At 38.8% G+C, this 23133-nt stretch overlaps 1 protein-coding gene across 1 annotated transcript; it reads left to right on the forward strand.

Annotated features, from left to right (window-relative positions):
* The first annotated feature begins 930 nt into the window (after positions 1-930).
* Positions 931-21293, forward strand: LOC126811996 (uncharacterized). The gene is made up of 14 exons (XM_050538095.2): positions 931-1090; positions 8945-9199; positions 9851-10151; positions 11220-11786; positions 12068-12225; positions 14184-14433; positions 14921-15112; positions 15843-16034; positions 16641-16832; positions 17444-17635; positions 18638-18829; positions 18946-19137; positions 19936-20100; positions 20842-21293. The coding sequence occupies exons 2-14, from the start codon at positions 8954-8956 to the stop codon at positions 21204-21206; spliced, it is 3204 nt and encodes a 1067-aa protein (XP_050394052.1). The 5' UTR covers positions 931-1090; positions 8945-8953; the 3' UTR covers positions 21207-21293.
* Positions 21294-23133: the final 1840 nt, after the last annotated feature.

Raw genomic sequence — 23133 nt, forward strand, 5'->3', positions numbered from 1 at the left:
AACTGTGTGAGCCGTTCATATTTCGACATGGTGATTTCGTAATTTTTATATATCTTAAATCTTTCAAAATACTTGTTACCAAACTGAAGACAAAATTTGGTTACATAGGCAAAGCAATAGCCGTGTGTCGTAATATGTTGGCATTGTAAAGATGTGGCCTACGCTACCTGTAAAATGTACATTTTGAATTCGACCCGATATCTTCTTTCAATTTGTGTAACGAAAAAAGAAAAAAAAATGGTTCAACGTGCTACTTTTCTGCACCAACCAGGTTAATGAAGACGGACATACACCACATGTAGTTTCCGCCTATACTTTTATACAATTCCAACTGTCAAGGTTTATTTTACTTGCATAGCCTACCAACGTGTACATGAAACCTCGGTTTTTTTCGTACGATACGTACCACTAGGCGCCCCTTTCTTTGACAGCCCCTACCCGGGTTTAAATCACGATCAACAGAGGGGGAAACCAAGCTAAAACATCCCGGACAGCATTCTAGGTCAAAACCGGGATCGAACCTCGGAACTGCTGGTTAAACCAGAAAGCCAGTTTTTATAAGAATAATAAAAAAAACCCGAACACTTTCAACCAATATATGTATGTACAACATATCTTGCCTCAGAGACAGATTAAATGTCAAACTATCAATTGAAATAAAATTTTGACGTTCCCATGGGATTTTGATTTTGCTAACTAAAGTTATCGAGATTTAGGCCAACTATATGATCCCATGTTGATTTCAGTCTGGATTAAAGCAGGATTAACAAGTCGGATTTTTATTTTTATTAATCTCAATTGTACATTACTCCTCTCGAATTAGTAAATATATACCCAGAAACTAAACCGGAACTATTTTGGAGATATCGTTATGACGTCAGTTGTGTGTGCATAAGCCAGCTATGCCCCAGAAATTTGATATCGTAATCTTTGAATAAACGAAGTTTGTTTTTGACAATAAGAAAATCGTGTTTGCTTATTTCTTGAAAAGGATTATGTAAATACATCGAAATTCAATTAAAAGAAGGCAGAAATAAAATCTGAGTCATTCCATCACCGGTTTTCGACGAATGCGCGTCCAGGCAGAAATGTAAGTAGACGTTTTTAAAGACTTATATATTTTACCAGATAAATTGTGCTGCAATGTATCCCGGTTGGTGCTGACGTACCATTAAATATCATTTTCATTTCATTTACAATCAAAATGTACTATTTATCCAACTTTGTATTTATATTTACTTCCCATGCAACATAATGAATATGAAAAATGACCACCCAGAATGTTTAAGAGATGGATGGAAGTGGATATACAGCCTTAAAGTAAAATCAAAATTTAGAGCTCTACAGGAAAATCAATGTTTATATTTGTATTACAGTTTTAAAGTAAAATTAAATTTTGCTAGGCATAGGTTTTCACTTTTAAAGGACTATATCACTCCATATACACCTTGTACATTGCGGCCAAATGCCAGAAGATGACGGGGGCAAACACGAAGATGTTAAAGATGCATTATGTAAGAGCTAAATCTACCTATTGCGGATCTCTATTTTGGTTTCAATTCCTTTTTAAAAAGATATTTTTTTCGCTATAAATGATGGGAGATCGGGGAACTGACAAAAAGTCTTTGCCAAACCCCTATCTATATTTACAATACAAATTATATGCTAATAACTTCATGGATTATGGCCCCTGAGTGTACGAAAAATCGCATTCTTAGCTTGTGGACACTCTACAGGTCACAATTGTCATTTGATTTTGATGAAACTTGAAACTTGCATGTTTATAACCCAAATATCGCGGTTCCTTTCGATATTTGCGCATATCGGACCGTAAATTCCTGGATTGTGACCCCCGATTGTAAGGAAAATCGGGGGACACGGTGGCTAAGTGAGAGAGAGAGAGAGAGAAATGGGGTTTAACGTCCACTCGACACAAACTAGGTCATTTCGGGACTAACATATGGTTTAATTTTATTTCAATAATTCGCTTGCGCGTAGGGGTCTTTAGCAGTGGGAGGAAACCGGAGGACCCGGAGAAAACCCACGAGGTTGGACAGGCGACCCTACTCCTTGTCACGTACAACCGGGGATTCGAAACCACGCCAGTCGACTCAATGACAGACTTTATGATACAGCGCGCGCACGCTAACCATTCCGCCATCCTTCCCCCCCCCCCCCCCGGTGGCTAAGTGTTAAGACGCTGGCTCGCTAGCCTGGAGGTCGGGTGTTCGATCCCTGCATTGGTCGAGATAGTTCATCCAAATTTTCCTGCGTGCCCCCCCCCCACCCCATTGACAGTGATGCAGGACGGAGGGTGTCTAGTCTTCATTAGCCCAGTTCGGAGCAGAACAGTAGAACGTTAAACCCCATTTCATTAAAAAAAAATATGTAAGAAAAATCACGTTTTTAGCTTGTGGGCCCTCTTGAGGTTAGAATTTTTATCCGATTTTAAAAAACGTTTAAATGTATCACCGTTACACTTTAATCACGTTTGAGTTCGAATTTCGTGAAGATCGGACCGAAACTGCCTGACAAAATGGCCGGTCCTTGTACGCAAATAGTGTAAAAGTACTAATAGTGTAAATCGCTAATATTTGGGACCTAGAAATGGACACAAATGGGTCGCGACGCATATAAAAATATAATATGAATGTATATAAACTTATTTACATTCAGTCTTTTCTGTTTTTACTGTAATTTCTAATCAGTCATGTTCGGCGAAATACGCCAAAAGTCTCAATTGAATGGCAATCTCTCGCGTTTGGTTATTTTAGTCTACACCGATAATATTTTTATTGCGCGGAAACGCAATATGGTACACGATTCGTGTGCCAATGGTAAAATGTTTTTTTTGTCTTAAATGTTGATTTAAATTGACAAATAATTCGTGTTTTCAATGTCGAGGACTTTGGGTGATATTGAGTTTGAGACTTAACTACTTTAACGTTGTGGACCCTGTAGAGGTCACAATTTTTATACGCCCACATTTTCATGTGGACGTATATTGTCGTCGACCCTGTCCGTTCGTCCACAATTTGTTTGCGGACACTCTACAGGTCACAATTCTTATCCGATTTTGACAAAACTTGAAATGTAGGTTTATCTCCAAAAAATCCCGGTTGATTTCGATATTGGCATGTATCGGATCGAAACTTCATGGATTATGGCCCCTAAAGAGGTCACAATTTTAATCCTATTTTGACGAAACTTGAAATGTAAGTTTATTACCCAAAGATCTCGGTTCCTTTCGATATTCGCGCATATCAGACCATAACTTCCTGAATTATGGCCCCTGATTGTACGAAAAATCGCCTTTTTAGCTTTGAACCCTATAGAGGTCATAATTTTTATCCAATTTAAAAAAAACGTTTTAGTATTTCACCGTTACACCCTATAAATAGTTGAGTTCGAATTTCGTGAAAATCGGTCCAAAACTGACAGACAAAATGGCCGCCCCTCGTTCTCAAATAGCGTAAAAATATAGTATATCAAGGTTGTGGGCCCTCTAGAGGTCACAATTTTCTTCTGATTTTGATGGAACTTGAAATGTAAGTTTATAACCCAAAGATCTCGGTTCCTTCCGATATTCGTGCATATCGAATCGTAACTTCCTGAATTATGGCCCATGATTGTACGAAAAATGTTGTGAACCCTGTAGAGGTCACAATTTTAATCCGATTTTGATGAAACTTGAAATGCATGTTTATAACCCAAAGATCTTGGTTGCTTTCGATATTCGTGCATATCGGTCTTATCGGATCGTAACTTACTGAATTATGGCCCCTGATTGTACGAAAAATGGCGTTTTTTGCTTGGGGTCGCTCTAGTGGTCACAATTATTTTCCGATCTAAAACAGCGTTTGTATATATCACCGTTACACAGTAATGAAGGTTGAGTTCGAATTTCGTGAAAATATGACCAAAACTGCCAGACAAAATGGCCGCCCCGTGTACGCAAATTGTGTAAACATCTGGTTGTGGATCCTCTAGAGGCCACAATTTTGATCCGATTTTGATGAAACTTGAAATACATATTTATAACCCAAAGATCATGATCCCTGTCGATATTCGCGCATATTGGATCATGCCTTCCTGAATTATGGCCCCTGATTGTACGAAAAATCGTGTTTTTAGCCCGTGGTCCCTCTAGAGGTCACAATTATTAACCTATTTAAAAAAACGTTCGAATATATCACCGTTACTCCATTATGATGGCTGAGAACGAATTTCGTGGAAATCGGGCCAAAACTGCATGCCGGACAAAATGGCCGCCTCTTGCACGCAAATAGTGTAAATATATTGTATATCAAGGTTGTGGATCCTCCAGAGGCCATAATTTTGATCCGATTTTGATGAAACTTGAAATACATATTTATAACCCAAGGATCTTGGTTCCTGTCGATATTCGCGCATATTGGATCGTAACTTTCTGAATTATGGCCCTTGATTGTACGAACAGTCGCGTTTTTAGCTTGTTATCCCTCTAGATGTCACACTTTTTATCCGATTTAAAAGAAACCGTTTGAATATATCACTGTTACACCCTTATGATGGTTGAGTCTGAATTCCGTACAAATCGGACCAAAACTGTCGGATATGGTATATCAAGGTTTTGGACCCTCTAGAGAGAGGACACAATTTTGATCCGATTTTGATGTAACTTGAAATACATGTTTATAACCCAAAGATCATGGTTCCTTTCAATATTCATGCATATCGGATCGTAACTTCCTGAATTATGGCCCTTGATTGTACGAAAAATCACTTCTTTTTTTGAGCTTGTTCTCTGTCCATCTTCTGCAAAATGTTACCGTATCTTGCATGGCAACCGCTTGTTTATAAGTGGTGGTGTGGGTGGGGGTAACGTCCACCTGACACAAACTTCAATTTTAGTTCAATAATTGGCGCATGCGTAGGGGGCTCTTGGTGTGGGAGGATACCGGAGGTTCCGGAGATTGGACTCAATGACAGACCTTGTGGTCTAGCGCGTACGCAGTAAACCATTCGACCACCCAACTCGCAGTTCCTCAAGCGAACAAGGGCAGTTTTCTACATATTGACTGGCTAGCCCACTAGTCCACGCATTCTTCCAAAACTGGTGGGCCAAGAAGTTAAGAACCATTCGTACCCTGTGACATCAAGGCTTCACTGGGAAATCAGTTACCAAACTATACATCATAACTGCCCCTCAAAAACTTCTTCGATTTCAGCGAAATCATGAATGGTATGTTCTAAACAACTACGGCACGTTCTGACAGAAAACGGCAGATTCTAGGCTACAGCGTTGGTTCTCTATCGTTATTGAATAGAAGAACATCAGCCATAAGGGTGTCAAAAACTTTCGTGGCCGGTCTGCGAATTTCGGAATGTGGTGTAGATGTATCGTAAACCCGTCGTAACCCTTTCGTGTCGTTCGTAACAGCTTCCTATTCAATTCATTGGCATTCGTGGTCATTCGTGGCTTCCTAAAATTTTTGAAACCGACCTGAACAATCCCAAATCGATTACTAATCTGCTATGATTTTCTTGGCTGTATAAATGCCTTGCGTTCGCGTAAGCTACTAATGCCGGTCGTAACCCTTTCGTATCGTCCGTAACAGCTTCCTATTCGATTCCTTGACATTTATGATCATTCGTGGCTCCCTAAATTTCGTGACACCGACTCGAACTATCCCAAATCGACTACGAATCAGCTACGATATTCTCGGCTATATAAATGACCTGCTTTCACGTGGGTTACGAATGCCCCGAATAGTGCGGAATCGAAATTAATCGGAATTTCTGGCGATTCCGCAGACACAAATCGTTGAGAGTCGGCAGTAACTATACAAAGCAGTTACGAATGATTTACAAATGAGTTACGACAATTCGTGGGCAATTGAGAGAAAACTATGCCGAATGTCAAGATAGGGTTACGATAAAGGTACGAATTGTAGCGATTCGGTTATAAATGAGTTCCGAATATGCCGAATGAGTTACGAATATGCCGAAATCAGTTACGAATAAGCCGAATTCAGTTACGAATACACTACGTTGGGCGCATGAGATTTTGAATAAGCGGACGATTCGTAATTTGTTTGGCACATTCGGCAACAATTCGTGGGGCGTTCGGGGTATTCGTAGCTGATTCGTGGCGGATTCGGAATATTCGTGCAACGAATTTTAGGGAGTCACGAATGACCTCGAATGTCACAGAATCGAACAGGACGATAAGAAAAGACTACGACATGTTTACGAATAGTGCGATTCGGCAAAAGAAAAATAAAAATTCGCGAAAAATCGGGAGTAGCTACGAAGCAGTTACAAATAGTGCACGGGAGTGTTATTTGGTCCCGCTATCACGCGGGCTACGAATGCAACGAATCGTACTGAATCCAAACTTTTTCGGATTCGTAGCAGTTCGTAGCTCGGACAATACGAATGTGTTAGAACCAAACAAGAATCATTTACGAGCTTCACGAAACGTCTACGATTTATCTACGACTTGTCTACGAATCCGAAAAAGTCAGTTGTATCAATCGTGTTGATCGTATCGAAACGTATCCGAACGTATCTGCACGTACCAGGTCGTGAACTCAACAAGGACAATGTCATCGTAACGCATCGCATGGCAGTGGGAACCTAACTTGGAGCTTTTGGTGGCCATTTTGAATTTATTCACTACCCGTTTTTAAAAGAATGTGAACCAGGTCCCAATGCGGCCGTTATTAGCTTCCCCATAACCTCTAAAAGACAAAAGGGGCGTTATTTATTGTATAATAAAGGCTTAATGTATGTATGGAATGCTAAAAATCCCATCCTATATCGGTCTAAATCAGTAAGCAGAGGCGTACGGGCCCCATGGATGTTTTGGGTAGCAGACCTGAAATGCCCGAAAAAAAAAATTCAGTTCACAGGCGGCGCCGGTCGTCCGCTTACTGTAAAGGTTCCTCCTCAAGAACGTTTAGAAAACTTGACGGCCGCAAACGCGTTTTTCTACTATTCCAGCCAGTGGATGCAACAACTTCAATGTGGTCCAATAACTTAGGTGGCTGACTTGAATTCTAAACAATCAATCAATCGTTTAGTCCACGGAGCCGCGTCACGGGCAGTATTGAACTCGCCATCTCAGAGAACATTTTGTAAAATTTAACCGCCACAAATGCGTTTTTCTGCTTTTCTAGCCCGTGAATCAAGCAACTTCAAAGTCATTCAATGGTTTCGCAACCTAAATCCCACTCTATGCCGACCTGAATTCCACTCATGCAATCAGACTGCTGCGTTCACAAATAATAATCAACCTGAAAAATGTCACACAAAGCAGTGTGGCTCAAGACAAAATGTTTTAAACTATTCTCAGTTCAGTATAAATTGGCGGTATTCAATTAGAATAAAAGTAAAATAAGTGTTTAGTTAGGTTTTGGGCACTTTAATTTGCCAACTAGATGATATTTTGCAAAGCAGAGTGGCGACGCCAGACAAAATGTTTTAATACATAGTCAATTCAGTGCAAATTCATGGTATTCAATAAACAGAAAAGTAAAATTTGTGTTTTATTAGACCTCAGGCACATTAATTTGCCAACTAGATTATATCAAAAAAGATTTCCCGACTCTAGCCGTCTGCCCGAAAAGTCCGAGTGGAATGTCGGGAGGGTTTGGACTAGTCAAGTGTTTAGTCCGGACCGGATTAGAAATGTATGATAATTTTCAAAAGAGTAGATGGAAACTTAAACCAGAAAGAATGATCAATTCCTAACAGCGGTAGCTAGCTCAGAAAACCGAGGAAAAGATCACGACAGATATGTGCACACCGTACGTTTTTTGTTTGTTTTTTGGTAGAAAAAGGATTTTTATCGGATTGCATGCTTTAGGATCAGATTACAGTTGAAGATATAATATCTTGTACATAAACAAACTTTATGTAATCAAATATTAATTTTTATATTAACCAAGTAAAAGCAAATATTTACCAACTTTAAAGTATTTATTTTGGATTGGTTGTTCAATTGACCCTCATCTTTTTTAACCCGTAAAAAACAAACTTCGCGTTTACTGAGGAGTATTAAATTTCATATCTAATCATATGTAAACCATCACCTGAAAAATGATGTCGTTGCATATTGTACAATAAATCGAAACTATATTGCCAGTTTTTTCGATTCACTTAATCTCTGCCTTTTGAGCTCAGGGATGTTAATGGTGTCATGCAGGAATCACATTATTTGAAACACACATGAATATTTATTACGATTTTAAATTTATACAATTGAAGACTTGTGGTATATTGTCCCATAGTAACATTAACATAGTGGGTTTAGAGAAAGGTCATCGTAGGCGGCGGTGGAAACATGCACAAGTTTTACGAAAACAAAGTCGACATCTTGGTTTATCTTAAACCATCTGACATTTTCGCCGTGGCAAGTGTGTATACGGAGATGAACCTCAAATGATAATAAAAACACTGGGGGATGTTTATTCAAACCATTCAATATTTTTTGGCAGATGCTTTTCTGAACAAAAACTCATCAATATTTTTGTTCGAAAAGAGTCGTTTTGATCCATATAGATAATTCTGACTGTTAATATGTTCCCCCACTCCCTGGAAACACACACATGGATTCACCCAAAACTCATTCAGGTGTGCTAGATCATACTTCGCCAATTAAAACACTACACAGATACTTTGGACCGAACAATGTGCATATTACACATATATTAGATAATAAGTTTATTTCTTACTTTATGATTGTCCAAACACAATGGTTCTAAGAAATCGCACGGCAAAGTAAGCACACCAATACGTCCCATATTCATTCTTTTATTTGGGGGAGAGGTAATAAGGCTAAATCTGTTTCACAATCTTCAATTTGTGGATATAAAAACAAACATATCTTGCCACGTTCACAACACCCTTAACTATTATATATATTTCAATTTTAATAGATTATATTGTTTCATTTAAGACGACGAAAATGAAGGTGATGTCATTCATTTTGCTCCTGGTGATAATTGGTGGTGTTACCGTGGAAGGTCGGGACTTGACGCGAGTAGAAAATCAAAAAGGACATTTGGTTGTTCAAGGTGTGATTGATGCCATCAGATCAAATTGTATCTTTGCTGGTGACCGTTTGTTTCTAAGACGTCTCGCTAAGGTACAGTCGAACGATGGCGAGGATAGCAATACCTATAAAGCAGATTATCACGGTGGAATATGGCAGGTAAAGTAAGAGAAAAAGCACAATTATTAAATATGCTATTTGTCCTTATGACGGAACAAACGGGACAAATGGACAGATTGACATGATTATTTTGAGACGGGTTTTGGTTTTATTTCCATGGTTACGTGAGCAATGGAAGAGGGTAATTATACCCAGACAGCAACAGCGAATTGATCATTTACGTGCTCCACCATTAAGGGTCTCCCGTGTATCACTATGCACAGGGTCAGTTGACAAATCACTGCCGATCTCTTGTTTATTCGTTGGAGGTGGATATTTTCCCCTATAGTTCAAATAATTCGACGTGCTAACTGACTATTTAGGCTCACCCCCACGAAAGGTTTCATATGTATCAATACGACTTTAATTACGTACCGGTTCAACAGACAGATCACTGCCGAGCCTTTGTTCTCTTTGCATACGTTGGACATGTGGTCATAAGGGTTATCTTAGGGTTTAGCCGCAGGTCCATCAGCTTCACGCTGGGTTTTTATGGGACAAATTATCCATATGCTAGTACCTAAATAATATAGTAAGCAGGAATATTTTCCAACCAGATATTCAAATTGCATTTCTGCATCCAAAGAACTTCCAAACATTGTCCAAGATCGACCTGTCTGTAATATAAATGTATCGTTCTATTTATTTAAGATTGACGAAGGCAAATATAATCACACAAAGCGGTGTCCTGGACATTTAGAGGATGTCTGTGATAAGATCCAAACTAAGCTGAATATAAGCTGGCCTTCAACGACATGGCGAGATCTTCGTAAACCCCTCTATTCTGGCCTGTCAGCCTCTCTGTACATCATGTCGAAACAAAACATATCATCGAACATAACAGACGGCTTACCTGGTGGTCGGGGTAATCAATCTATGATCTGGAAGAAACTGTTTGCTCCAAATAGAGCCGCTTCATCCTTTCTCAATTCTATCCGTTCATCTGATGAAGGTATGTAATGCAATATTGCATGTATGTAATGCAATATTGCATGTATGTAATGCAATATTGCATGTATGTAATGTAATAATGAATGTATGTAAAATGGTAATGAATGTGTGTAATGTAATAAAGAATGTATGTATTGTAATAAAGAAGTAAGTATGTAATAATAATTGTATCTAATGTAATAATGAATGTTTAGACAGACGCCTTAGTGCTATATAAAATCAGCTGTGGGTGAAGGTATGTAAATCGTTGAGAAAATATGTCGCCCTTACGTTAAGTAAAACTACGACTGACTAGAGTAGTTCGCAATTAGTCTCAGGTAGTTTTACCTTGCCTTTTTTTTAGTGAGTCGTACATTTTTTACGTAGGGAATCTACTAGCCCGCGGATTAGAGTTATGGGGTTTAATCGTCTTTTGACATTTTCACCTTGACCGTTGACCTTCAGTAGGTCCTGCTGGTTCTGCCTTGTCTGGAAGCGGACGTTAAGCTCGAAAAGAAGAACAACAAAAACAACACAATAGCGTGTTCTTGTGATACCCATGTTTGATCTCTTGTACAGCGGCTGACTAGTATACCCTTTTATAAAGCGCCGTAGATTTGGAAATAGCCATCAAAGTCTCGATTCACCATGTTAGCGCTATAGAAATCACTACAGTATTAACAAAGATATATGGAAATGGATTTCATTGATCTATGTAATAAGGTCGTCGCCATTTTGGTTGCTAGTCCTGTTTTCATTCCGATTGTATCCAAGCCGGGAGATTGTCTAGCGTTGGTCTTTTGATTTGTTTTCTTAATTAAATTTTAATTAATCAATCTGGGTACATATTGGCGTGGATTAAGCCAGAAAAGATTTGATATTTTAGCAAAACCTGCAAAAAAGACATTACTTTAATTGATTACAACCATCATAGACTTCATCGACTGAGACCTTAGAATGTACTCGGCAATCCTTCTCAGTTAATCAGTTTAAGAATAGACTTGCATACGATCTGCCCCCCTCCACATTGTACACACCTTAAAATGTGTGCATTTATTAGTATAACGCTTCTTTCAATATTTTATTTCAGACAAAATGTGTACCCGAGCCATAGATTTAGCCTTTATTATTGACAGTTCTGGCAGTATTGGATCCAGCAACTTCATCAAGATGAAGCATTTTATGACCAATGTAACGAACGGTTTGGCCATTGCCAGTGATAAAACGCAGATAGCTGTTGTGAAGTTTAGCACGTATGCTCGACTAGAATTCGGATTGAATAGATATTCGGATCGAGCGAGTGTAGATCGAGCGATAAACAGAATATACTATGATAGAGGGTGGACCAATACAGCTAGAGGTATAGATTATGCATCTAATTACGTCTTTTCTGCTGGAAGAGGCATGCGAAACAACTCAGTGAAGGTTGCTGTAGTGGTAACCGATGGGCGATCTAATAACCCAATGTTAACTGCGGCCCAAGCACCAAAACTAAGGGCTAAAGGCGTCATTATATTTTCTATTGGTATTGGAAGAGCTTTAGTTGAAGAATTGGAAGCTATATCATCGGAGCCCAATTGCACCCATGTCTTTGTTTTAAAAGATTTCACAGAAATTGAAAGCATCATAAATGAAATACAGAAACGAGCCTGTCGAGGTAAATATTATGTTTAATGTTAGTTGTATTTACTACAACTCTTTTATGCGCAAAGAACTTAACCCAAGCGAACCGGTAACGGCGACATCAGCGACCGGACCAATTCACCAACAGCTACGTTGGCACAGTCAGAAAGTAATACTTATCACGATTCAGATACTATTGCGCCTTTCAAAGCAGCCAAAAATAATCATTTTTTAAATTACTACGGTTTGCATGGTTCGGGCCATTTTCGTGATTCGAATATATAGTAAATGTAATTAAACTTAATATTTTTACAGCTCAGATGGTTTTTGAAAACACTCCAACAAGCAAACGAACCAACATTAAAGAAAAGGTTATTCCATTCACTGGCAATGAAACTGAGGTCAACATTGTTGTCCCTGCATTGGAAACGTCCAATTTACCGCCCAATTCAACCAACTCCACTACAGTTGTTGTAAGTTATTACAATAGATTTATAAAGCAACTCATCTATGTCAATGGTTACAAGCATTAACTGCTCATTGACCCATTGTTAGTCTTACAGTGGCAGAGTTATCTTCTCCTGGGTTCGGTTCCCGCTTTACTTAGTGGTAAGCCAAATTCGAAACCAGTCGGGAAGTTGATTGGTCGAATGGTTGAACTCTTGCACTTTAGATCATAAGGTCTGTAATTGAGTCAAGTGGCGTGGCTTTGACCCCTTGTACGTGACAAGGAGTAGGATCGCCTGCCTAATCGTGTGAGGTTTTTCTGGGTCGTCCGGTTTCCTTCCACTGCCAAAACCCCTACGCTTTAGCGAATTATCTAGACAAAATGTATCATATTTTAATCCCGAAATGACCTAGTTTGCGCTCTCTCTCTGAATGCAGTAGAACAAAGAAAAACATAACCCCCCCCCCCCCACCAAAAAACAAAACAAAACAAAAAACCCTCGGTCATAGCCCACTTGTGACAATGGATAGGCTCCCAGGGAGGGATATTGAAATAGAATCCGTCCGTCCACCCGTCCGTCCGTCCCGATTTTGTTTCCGGAGCATATCTCATAAACCGTTCAAGATATCTTTCTGAAAATTTGTACACACATCAGCCTATTCCAATAGTTGTGCCTTTTGCTATTTAGAAATTTTTGGGATTTATATTGTTTGCGTTTCCATGGAAACAAACTTGACTTAGTTTTTGGTGTACAAGCATTAACCTATTATAGTAGTTGTTCCTATTGCTATTTAGGAGTTTCTGGGGTTTATATCTTTTGTGTTTCCATGGAAACAAATGTGACTTAGCTTTTGGTGTTCAATTTCGTTTCCGTGTTTCCGGGGCATATCTCATAAACTATCAAAATATCTTCATGTTTGTGTTTCCATGGAAAAAAATTTGACTTAATTTTTATGTACAATTTTTGTTTCCGGAGCATATCTCATAAACCGTTCAAAATATCCTTTGAAACTTTTCACACACACCATCTTATTACAGTAGTTGTGCCTTTTGTTAATTAGACATTTGTCGGATTTAATAAATTTTTAAATAATTTTTGAATTTTTACTACATATATGAATTAGTTTTTGGTATATAATCATCATTCTAAAGCATATTTTAGAAACTGTTTAAGATACCTTTATAACACTTTTACATTTATTAACCTATTATTTTGTTTTCGGATGACCACCCTTCCGTCCCGATTTCATTTCCGGAGCATATTTCATTATCCGTTCAAGAAATCATTTTGAAACTTTGTACAAACTTCGAACTATTATAGTATTTTATTATCTGATGTATAAGCTTGTTGTTTAACATACAGCAGCTGATTGAGGTAGCCAAAGCTACAGTGAGTAGCGACCGTGTCTTGCCGAGCTACTGTGATCAGAGTATGAATCTTCTGACTAGTCCCATAGATATTCCAAGATGTTGTTTTTCCTTATGCCTTCCAAACAAGTGCAAGGGCGCGGGATGGGGATGACTTGTCATCTTGTTCACACCGAACTTGAGATGGGATTGTTGGCTAATCAAACATGATCTAGGGACCGTTATCAATTCGAAATTTATTGGTGTAATGTAACGCTAATGAAGACGGGCATACGCCATACAGTGTGCTATGAGAGGGAAATTTTGCCCGGGAAGCGGCGCTACGGCCTACTCTTATATCGAATTCCAACTGCCAAAGGATCTTTTACGTGCACGCCAATGTGTAACGGGACCTCGGTTTTTCGTCCCATCCGAACGACTAGACAGCTGTCCTTGTCAGGGTTGTGACTGGTCTGCTGATAAGTTAACACCAGTTGTTGAACCTTTATAGATCAACACACACGGTAGGTTTGTCTTTTGTACCGAAAGATGTGTGGTTCCAGGACCGGTGGTGGTTGGTTTTGTTGGATGATGATGATGATATTTCATTATTAGTTTGTTGTTTTTCTTTTATAGACAGATGTATCTTGTGGTGTGGTGTATATCTATGCGTCATATGATTCAACTCACCCAAGTGATGCTCTATATACCTATAGTGATGTAGCCGAGGAAGGGTCAAGGTCGGTTATGACAGTAAGAGATGATTCTGGTCGACCTCTGTATATCAGCTACCATGGTAAAAAATACAACATCACCGCCACTAGGAGAAATGTAGACTGTGAACATCCTACTATAAACAGTACAGTCATGCAGGGCAAAGAACCCGGTAGGACGATCTTTTTTAGAACAACTCAGCAAATGAAAATAGGCAATGATGACAATATTTGTATTCTCTTCATCAAATTCCAAATTTTATGTTCATACCAAAGACTACCTCGTTGGCCTCCCTTCCTTCACCACGGACAACGAGAACACCTGGCCGTAAAATCCCAAGGAACTTTCTCGGCAAGCTCCGGGATCAAAGGCGGGACCTCCTGATTAGACCTCACTTAGCCATTGCCCCCTCTTCCCCACCCGTAAGCATTTATGTGTCCATTTTTACACGTTGGCTATTGCTACATCAGGGGAAACCCCTGTGTTATATATTACTCGGTTCCTTCGGCTTCTGTCATCAAAGTATAAAAAGCCAGAACTTTCTTCTTGGTCCATAATTACAAACTGAGGCGTGGACAGATACTGTAAAATCGTATTTACCACATTAGGTATACACTCTTTCTACGTCAAATTATGACGTCACATCTATCAAATTACAGTTAATGGTGGATGGACAGAATATCAGGAAATCGGATTTAGAACTGAGTGCTCGGCTACTTGCGGATCAGGAACACAGACTCGAAACATAACCAGAAGGTGTACTAATCCAGCTCCCTCTAAATGGGGTAAAGACTGTTCAGGACTCTCAACTACAACAGAGGCTGTTGAATGTAATATACAGCCATGCCCAGGTATGGACAAATGTACAGGTTTCATCGCGAAAGTAGTGAAATGAAATTAAATGGGGTTTAACGGTCTTCATTTCTGCACCAGCAGAAATTTGAGTAGGCGGTTTGTACTCACCGCTTCAATACGTAGCTTACAAGCAATGTTTTGTGCAAATCGCGAAAGCCGGAACAACATTATTAGACCGGCCACAGCATAACCAGCACACCTTTTTTTTATTTGAAACCTTTTATTGTTTCTTTTTGAACTCGTATACATAAATACTAAAGAACAGTTTATTGAAAGACGAGTCGATAATTGAACAATTGCAAGTAGTTCGAATTTCATACTCCATAGACAATCACACTCGCGCAGACAGCGACGTTTTCTCCTATTCTTTTTAGAATAATGCTTGGACCGTATTTTTTATAAATGAGTTGTTGCACTCAATGGCGTGCAGAAGTTTATTGATGCCTGGGTGCATATCCTTGGTCGTAAGGCTTAGTACTCAGACGTGCGAAATGGATACATTTAAAATATGGATGAAAGTCGATATTCAAATGAAGTATGGCATCTTTTTCAACAACAAATTTTTACATTAAAATTTTTTTTTAAATTCGCTCGTTGATTTGATCTCCCCACCCCTTCAAATGGATGCCCGGTATCATCGCCTTCTTTTCCCGCTCTCCAATGCACTGGTTGTTTAATTTATTATTTAATTCTTACAATATTAGAATCTGTATCTTTTTTTTATAGTTGATGGTGGATGGTCCAGTTACGCGGAACCCAGAAGGAGAACTCTGTGTTCGGCTACTTGTGGCACCGGAAGTCGAACTCGAACTTTGATCCGAAACTGCACCAGGCCAGCTCCCTCTAACGGCGGTCTTGACTGCCAAGGCAATTCCACGAAAACCGACGTTATAAATTGTAATACACAACCATGTCCAGGTACGGATAACTATTTTCGTCATTCAAATTGTATTCATTTCAGGGGCCAGCAGAGCATATTTTTCCTCTTAGATTCATGGAAATAACGTCGAACAAAGAAACGTGGGAAACATTGTCGCCATTTTGGCTCACTATAATGCTATACGTAAATGCACCTAAATGAGCAGAAATGTCCCCGAGCTTCTGATTTAATAGCATTTCCGGGTAATTCCCCAGACCTCTCGCCAAACGTGACGTTGTCTCCATCACGGACCCCTCTGCTCATATTCCTGAACATGCCCCTGGATTTTAGTATCAAAGGACGGTGTCGAGGGTTCCATTTCTGTTTTGGTCGAGAAAGCTCCCCATGATTTCCTAGTTCGCTAACCAGAAGGTCTCGGGTTCACTGCCGGTATTGGCCGAGCAAGTTCCTCGGGTACTTGGTCACTAACCAGGAGGTTCAGGTTTTGATTATGAATAGACGTTATATTTGCCTTATTTTGATTAATTTAAAGTACTTTATATTATTTATCATAACCCTCCACGGATTTTTATATAGCCTTGTCTAATGCCTCAACTGAATTCAATTAATCACAATATATGAACCGAACATCTCACTTTTTACAGTTAACGGCGGATGGTCGGAATTTGAGGAATTCGGAAGTAGAACTACGTGTTCGGCTTCTTGCGGAACCGGATCTCAAACCCGAACTTTGAATCGAACATGTACCAACCCAGCTCCAGCTAATGGTGGTCTAGATTGTGACGGAGATTCAACTAAATCAGAAGTTGTTAATTGTAACACACATCTTTGTCCAGGTATGTGTATTAAATTGTTCGTTACTTTTATGTTTTCTTGGATGCTGTTGACTCTGCTTGTCTAGTTCCAGGCTTGTTCTTTATTTCTTTTTTTTGAGAGTTACCCTATTTATCGCGGTGTTTGGGAATTTCCGACCTCCCCAACCGATTTTTAAATAGACTATCTGTGTTGGTTCTGGTGGCCATTATTCCACTATTACCTTTCATTGAGTATTCAAACCTATTAGTTTATGTTTCTGTGTACGATCGTAAAGTTATAAGCGACCCTATTGGAATAAAATATCTGTTCTTGTCAGTTTTACGTAACAGAACCAAGTACCATGTCGTATAGGTCATAGTTTCTTTTATCTCGAACTTCTGGGGTTACAGGAACCTCAAACCGCTAACATTAGCGCTGTTGTATACAGATATGCCATTTAAAATTTACAATATTTTTCTTGGTAAGACCATGGAGATTTTGAGTAAGAATAACGACAAGCGTGGTAGAGAAGCGCAGTTCTGAACCACAGGAATATTAATTACTTTTGTTGAAATACCAATTATTTGCTAAATTATTTTACACACGAAATCTAGCTACATGTTGTCACTTTAGAATTGTTATTATTTTACAGTTAATGGAGGATGGTCAGAATATGAGGAAACCGGAAGTAGAAGTATGTGTTCGGCTTCTTGCGGAACCGGATCTCAAACCCGAACTTTGACTCGAACATGTACCAACCCAGCACCAGCTTATGATGGTCTCGACTGTGACGGAGATTCAACTAAATCAGAAGTTGTTCATTGTAACACCCATCTTTGTCCAGGTGTGTGTATTAAATTGTTCATTACATTCTTGTTTACGGGGTTGTGATTGGCTTTGGTTGGGGGCGTCGGTGTCATCCCTCTACTACCAAGCATGCAGTCAAACTTATTAGTCATTTTCAATCTATGGCGGACAGTACATGCTGACCCTTTCTAGGACTTCACACGTTGTTACGTATTTCCTTTTGTATAAACCAGATTAACTACAGTGCAGTTTATACTCCTTGGACTTCCTAAATAAACTGTGCATTGGGTGTGACACGCGCCACCACTATGAAAACAAATGAAATGGGGTTTCTGCACTCACTGAGCTAATGAAGACAGATGCACGTCATACAGTATGCTATGAGGGGAATTTTGTCCTGATAGCTGCGTTACATCCTACTCTTATTGCAAATTCCAACTATCACGGGACCTCGGTTTTCGTCCCTCTTGAACTACTGAAAAGGGGAAACCACACTGGAAAGTCCAGGGGGACTTTCTCGGCCATACACCTCAATGGATCTCCTGGCCAGTGAGGCAGCGCCTTAATCACTGAGCCACCAAGACTCCAACTATGAAACATAAATTGTGAAGTATCAAAAAAAGGATCTGCCACATTCCATTTTATCATAATGCATAGCTGACGAACGTAATATGTCCGGAAAGCAACGACCTGTTTAGTGGAAAATATTCTTGCCTCAGTAGTTTTGATGTTCACGATTTTTTCAATATCAAAGTCATAATTGTGTACAAGCTTTGGCATAACCGTTCAACCGAGAAGTGTTAAATTAAAGTTGATGTTATTATTATGATTGGAAAGTTAAAATGCTCCCGGCTGGAATAAAGTTTTTATTAACAGAGACGAGCAGCACGTTGTGTTTTCGCTAAAGTTAGATTCTTTATTCTGAAACTCCTGGTGAAGATGAAATACAAAGGCAAAGAATCACTTATTGTAGGCAAGGGTGTGGATATCTGTCTTGAATAAATTTGGTTGTCACTTTAGAATTGTTACCATTTTACAGTTAATGGTGGATGGTCAGAATATGAGGAAGCCGGAAGTAGAACTGTGTGTTCGGCTTCTTGTGGAACCGGATCTCAAACCCGTACTTTGACTCGAACATGTACCAACCCAGCTCCAGCTAATGGTGGTCTAGATTGTGACGGAGATTCAACTAAATCAGAAGTTGTTAATTGTAACACACATCTTTGTCCAGGTATGTATAGTCAAAACTATTGGTTCATTTTTCATAATCTATGGCGGGTGTCTTCTACGTGGCAAGACCAAGACTTGCGGACATGCTATAATATAAGAATTCTAATCATTTTACAGTTAACGGTGGGTGGTCCGAATTTGAAGAATCCGGAAGTAGAACTGCATGTTCGGCTTCTTGCGGAACCGGATCTCAAACCCGAACTTTGACTCGAACATGTACCAACCCAGCTCCAGCTAATGATGGACTAGACTGTGAAGGAGATTCAACTAAATCAGAAGTTGTTGATTGTAACACACAAATATGTCCAGGTACGTACAGACGTCATGTTTTGACCTGGTTGGGGTTCATTAATATTTTCGTCGTTGGTTCATATAATTCTCCATTGCCGTCAACTACTTGAGAACTTGGGTCGCCTGCATATCACGTGGGGTTTCTCGTGTTTTTCTCGTGTTTTGTACGTGACAAGGAGTACGGTCGCCTGTCCAACCTCGTGGGTTTTCTCCGGGTCCTCCAGTTTCCTTCCACTGCTAAAGACCCCTACGCGCAAGCGAATTATGTAAATAAAATTAAACCATATGTTAGTCCCGAAATGACCTAGTTTGTGTCGAGTGGACGTTAAACCCCATTTCTCTCTCTCTCTCTCTCTCTCTCTCTCTCTCTCTCTCTCTCTCGTGTTTTTCGATTATCTCCCAATACTAATTGTTCCAACGTAAAAAAACAAGTTCGTCTAGAAATGACCTACGTTTATTGAATGGACGTTGAATCCCATAGCTTTACTGACAATTCACCATATGCATTTTTAATCTTGTATCACATGATCTTGTTTACTTCAAAATGGAAACCGAGTAACCCGATGTTTTAATTTGTTTTGGTTTATATTTTATATGTTTATGTAGGACGATTTCGGTGAGTATGGGTGTTGAAGCAGAGGTCAGAAAAGAAAAGTTTGCCTGTTCCGGTACATTTTGGGCGTTCGTCGGAGCGATTTCAGAATCACCTGAACTCTAATCCGGGCCGGATGTTCAATGTACATGTAATATAGCCCGTTATTTTAAACCGTGACTTTTTAGTAAAATGCATTTCCTTTCTCTCTCCAAATATCACAGGTTGGTCTGAATTCTCGGAATGGTCAGATAATGATGAATGCAACGTCCTCTGTGGCTCCGGCACAATAGAGCAAAGGAGATCAAGAACGTGTCGAGGGGGTGTAGGCTGCATTGGAAGTAGTCAGGAAACCAGAACGGTTGATTGTAATACACATGCTTGTGTCGGTAAGAAATCTTCTAGAACACAAAACAATTAAAATCATGGGAAAAATAAAATTACGTCTTCCGTAGAATTAATGGCTTCGCAATCTTATGCATTCGCGGCAATATTCGGTCATAGCGGCCAAAAATAAAATTATGGCATCCGTAGAATATTCGAGCATGAAGAAAGAAACTCCAAATTAATTCAACGGACAGCGCTATCATAAACATGGAAGTTATGCTAAATCAGCAAAATCGTTTGTTTCGTAGCAATCAACAACATTCGGGGTAGTATTCGGGCGCGACAAATATAAACCCTTAGACGGAATCAGTGGGTTTGATAACCATGTCTACCCAACTTCTATAAAACTGAAAGTAGAGAATATATAGTGAACGTATTATAACAGCCTCAATGCGACAGAAGGCAAATAAACGTGTATTTCCTTATCAATCTAACAGATCTGTGCATAGAGGAAATATTGTTCAAACTTGTTCCTTTGTTTTGTTGAAAAAAGGCATTGATGTACATGTCATTTTACTTTTGTTTATGTTTATTTAGTCAAAGTTACATATTTTAAGATGGGCAAATATATATGAAATATAATATAGTGAATGTGTGTGTACACTATATGTAGAATAGCCGAATTTGTTACCCTCAAAACAGAGCATCATTATTTATGAGGTTATCTATTTTTAAAACAAATCGTTTTTTTTTTTTTAGTTTTCCTGAGTTATGTATTTCTAAAATGAAATCGTTTTTTTTAGGTGTACATGCATGTCCAAGGAACGTCGTAAGATATTTCTCGCATGCCAGAAACGCCAAGAGATTTTACCAATGTGATAACGGGATTGCCAAACTTCGCAAATGCGCACCAACAACCGTCTGGAGTCAAGATGCCCTGACCTGTATTTTTGAGAACGTTCCTGTTCCACCACAGCCCACTACCCAGGCACCGGACACCGAATGTGCCAACAACAGGCTGTTTGTGGCTCATCCAACTGACTGTTCAAAATATTACAGATGCGTTTTCGGAAGGCGAAGTGCAACTCCAATGTCATGTGCACCTGGTCTCGCCTTTAACCAAGCCATTAGCAATTGCGATTTTATCGCCAACGTCCCCGGATGCTAGAAAGCACGAAGGTTGTTTCAGTAGAATATTTCTTTTTGAAAATTTATTTTAATTAAAGGAATAAAGAGGCACAATATTTAACTATTATTTAAATTTATACTTATATTTCGGAGGAAAGATGTCTAGTCCTGGCGCGCACAGATGTCTTTGGCGCGCACATAAAGAACCTTTGTCAGTTGGGATTTCAATAGCTCTCAGACACACTTAGCACACTCAATCATTCATTCATTGGTAATATTTCTACTCTCGATCGACCCGTGCATATACGACAGCGGGGTATCTTCAGCCGAGAGAGTACCGTGGAATACAATTATTTTTTTTACTGTGCTCTTTAGCAAGCAATACGTTATTAACAGTAACTGTATTCCATATTGTGTCCTGTGGATTTCCAGTTCGATTACTAAGTGCCATTGGAACAATTTATGAGAGAGTACCGGGTTGCATTATATTATATTCATACCCCAAATTGATTGGACATCAGAGGACTTAAAATAACTCAATCTGGAGAACGTGGGCTAAAATAGTTTATAGCGTCAAAAGAGTTTGCTAATAGCATTAAACCGTTTACTAATAACTTTAAAACAGCTTACTATAATAGTTTTAAAACAATTTACTAACACATTAAGATAGGACATGACACAATTATATGTATTCCATATAATTATGTCATGTGTTATTCACATCCAGTTATTAAATGCCGCGTAAACAATTTACATTAAAATAGCTAACTAACATAGTTTACTAACATTAAAATAGTTTACTAACGTTAAAATAGTTTACTGACATATTACAAGAGTTTATTAAAATCTCTAAAACAGTTGATTAAAAGCGTTAAAACAGATTATTAAACAGATTATTAAAAGCGTTAAAAAGATTATAAAGCGTTAAAATAGATTATTAACAGCGTTAAAACAGATTATTAAAAGCGTTAAAACAAATTATTCAAATAAATTTATAGAATGTGGCTTTTACCCATGCATGAATTCCAATTACCGTCAGTTTAGAAGAACATATATAATCTATAGAATGCTTCTTCTACCCATGTATGAACTGACATGACCACCAATTACCGCCAGTTTAAAAGAACATAATCTATAGAATGCGTCCTTTACCCATGCATGAACACCAATTACCGTCAGTTTAAAAGTACATAATCTATAGAATGCTACTTTTACCATGGATGAAAGTGATTACTAACAACAGCAATTACTGTCAGTATAAAGGCATATAATCTATAGAATGCCACTTTTACTCTGCCTTCAGTTTCACCTCGCAAACTCAATTTCTTTATTAATACATGTAACATCTTAAAAATAAAATAATTTTATACTTTTATGACTAATTAAACTCACAGAGGCCAATGTAGTGACACAACTATCGCCTAACTCCAAATATTCACGTTTAAATTAATGAAGCGTCGTTTTTATCCGACTTGAAAACGCCATCGAAATCTACTGTACGGTGACTGTACACGCCTCTTTTCATTCGGAAAACCTCGAAATTGGCACTTTACATCTAACCTCGGCTGTACGACGGTAAGTGATATCATGGACCGTATATACGGTAAATGATGATATGCAGCTACACTCGTACAATTGTGATGCGGCTACCGGTTTATTTATTATTAAAACTTAGAAAGAAATTCTCAAAATGGCATCGTTCGAAGAGTGTGTGGGGCTTTCATTGCAAGGTTGTTGGGAACCGGAATGACCTTTTATAATAACAAGCAGCGTTTCAACGTAACTTCCTAGGGACGTCTGACAACGCTTCGATTTAATATACGATGATGTGTACCCATTTCAGGTAGGATTATATGCTTAATTGTATTTGGATGTGGCAGAAATGTTATAAATAACAAGAATCAATCGTTGTTTTGGTGAAAAATGTTGTTAATTGCGCTTAATGAAGTCCGATGTTATCCGGGTTT

Source organism: Patella vulgata, chromosome 2, assembly GCF_932274485.2.
Source record: "Patella vulgata chromosome 2, xgPatVulg1.2, whole genome shotgun sequence".
In the NCBI taxonomy this organism is placed as follows: Eukaryota; Metazoa; Mollusca; class Gastropoda; family Patellidae; genus Patella; species Patella vulgata.

Excerpts from the sequence above, each read along its gene's own strand:
- LOC126811996 (XM_050538095.2), top strand. The coding sequence starts at position 8,954 with ATGAAGGTGATGTCATTCATTTTGCTCCTGGTGATAATTGGTGGTGTT. Across the intron at positions 10,152-11,219 it reads TATCCGTTCATCTGATGAAG|ACAAAATGTGTACCCGAGCC; the intron begins GTATGTAATGCA and ends ATTTTATTTCAG. Across the intron at positions 14,434-14,920 it reads CATGCAGGGCAAAGAACCCG|TTAATGGTGGATGGACAGAA; the intron begins GTAGGACGATCT and ends ATCAAATTACAG.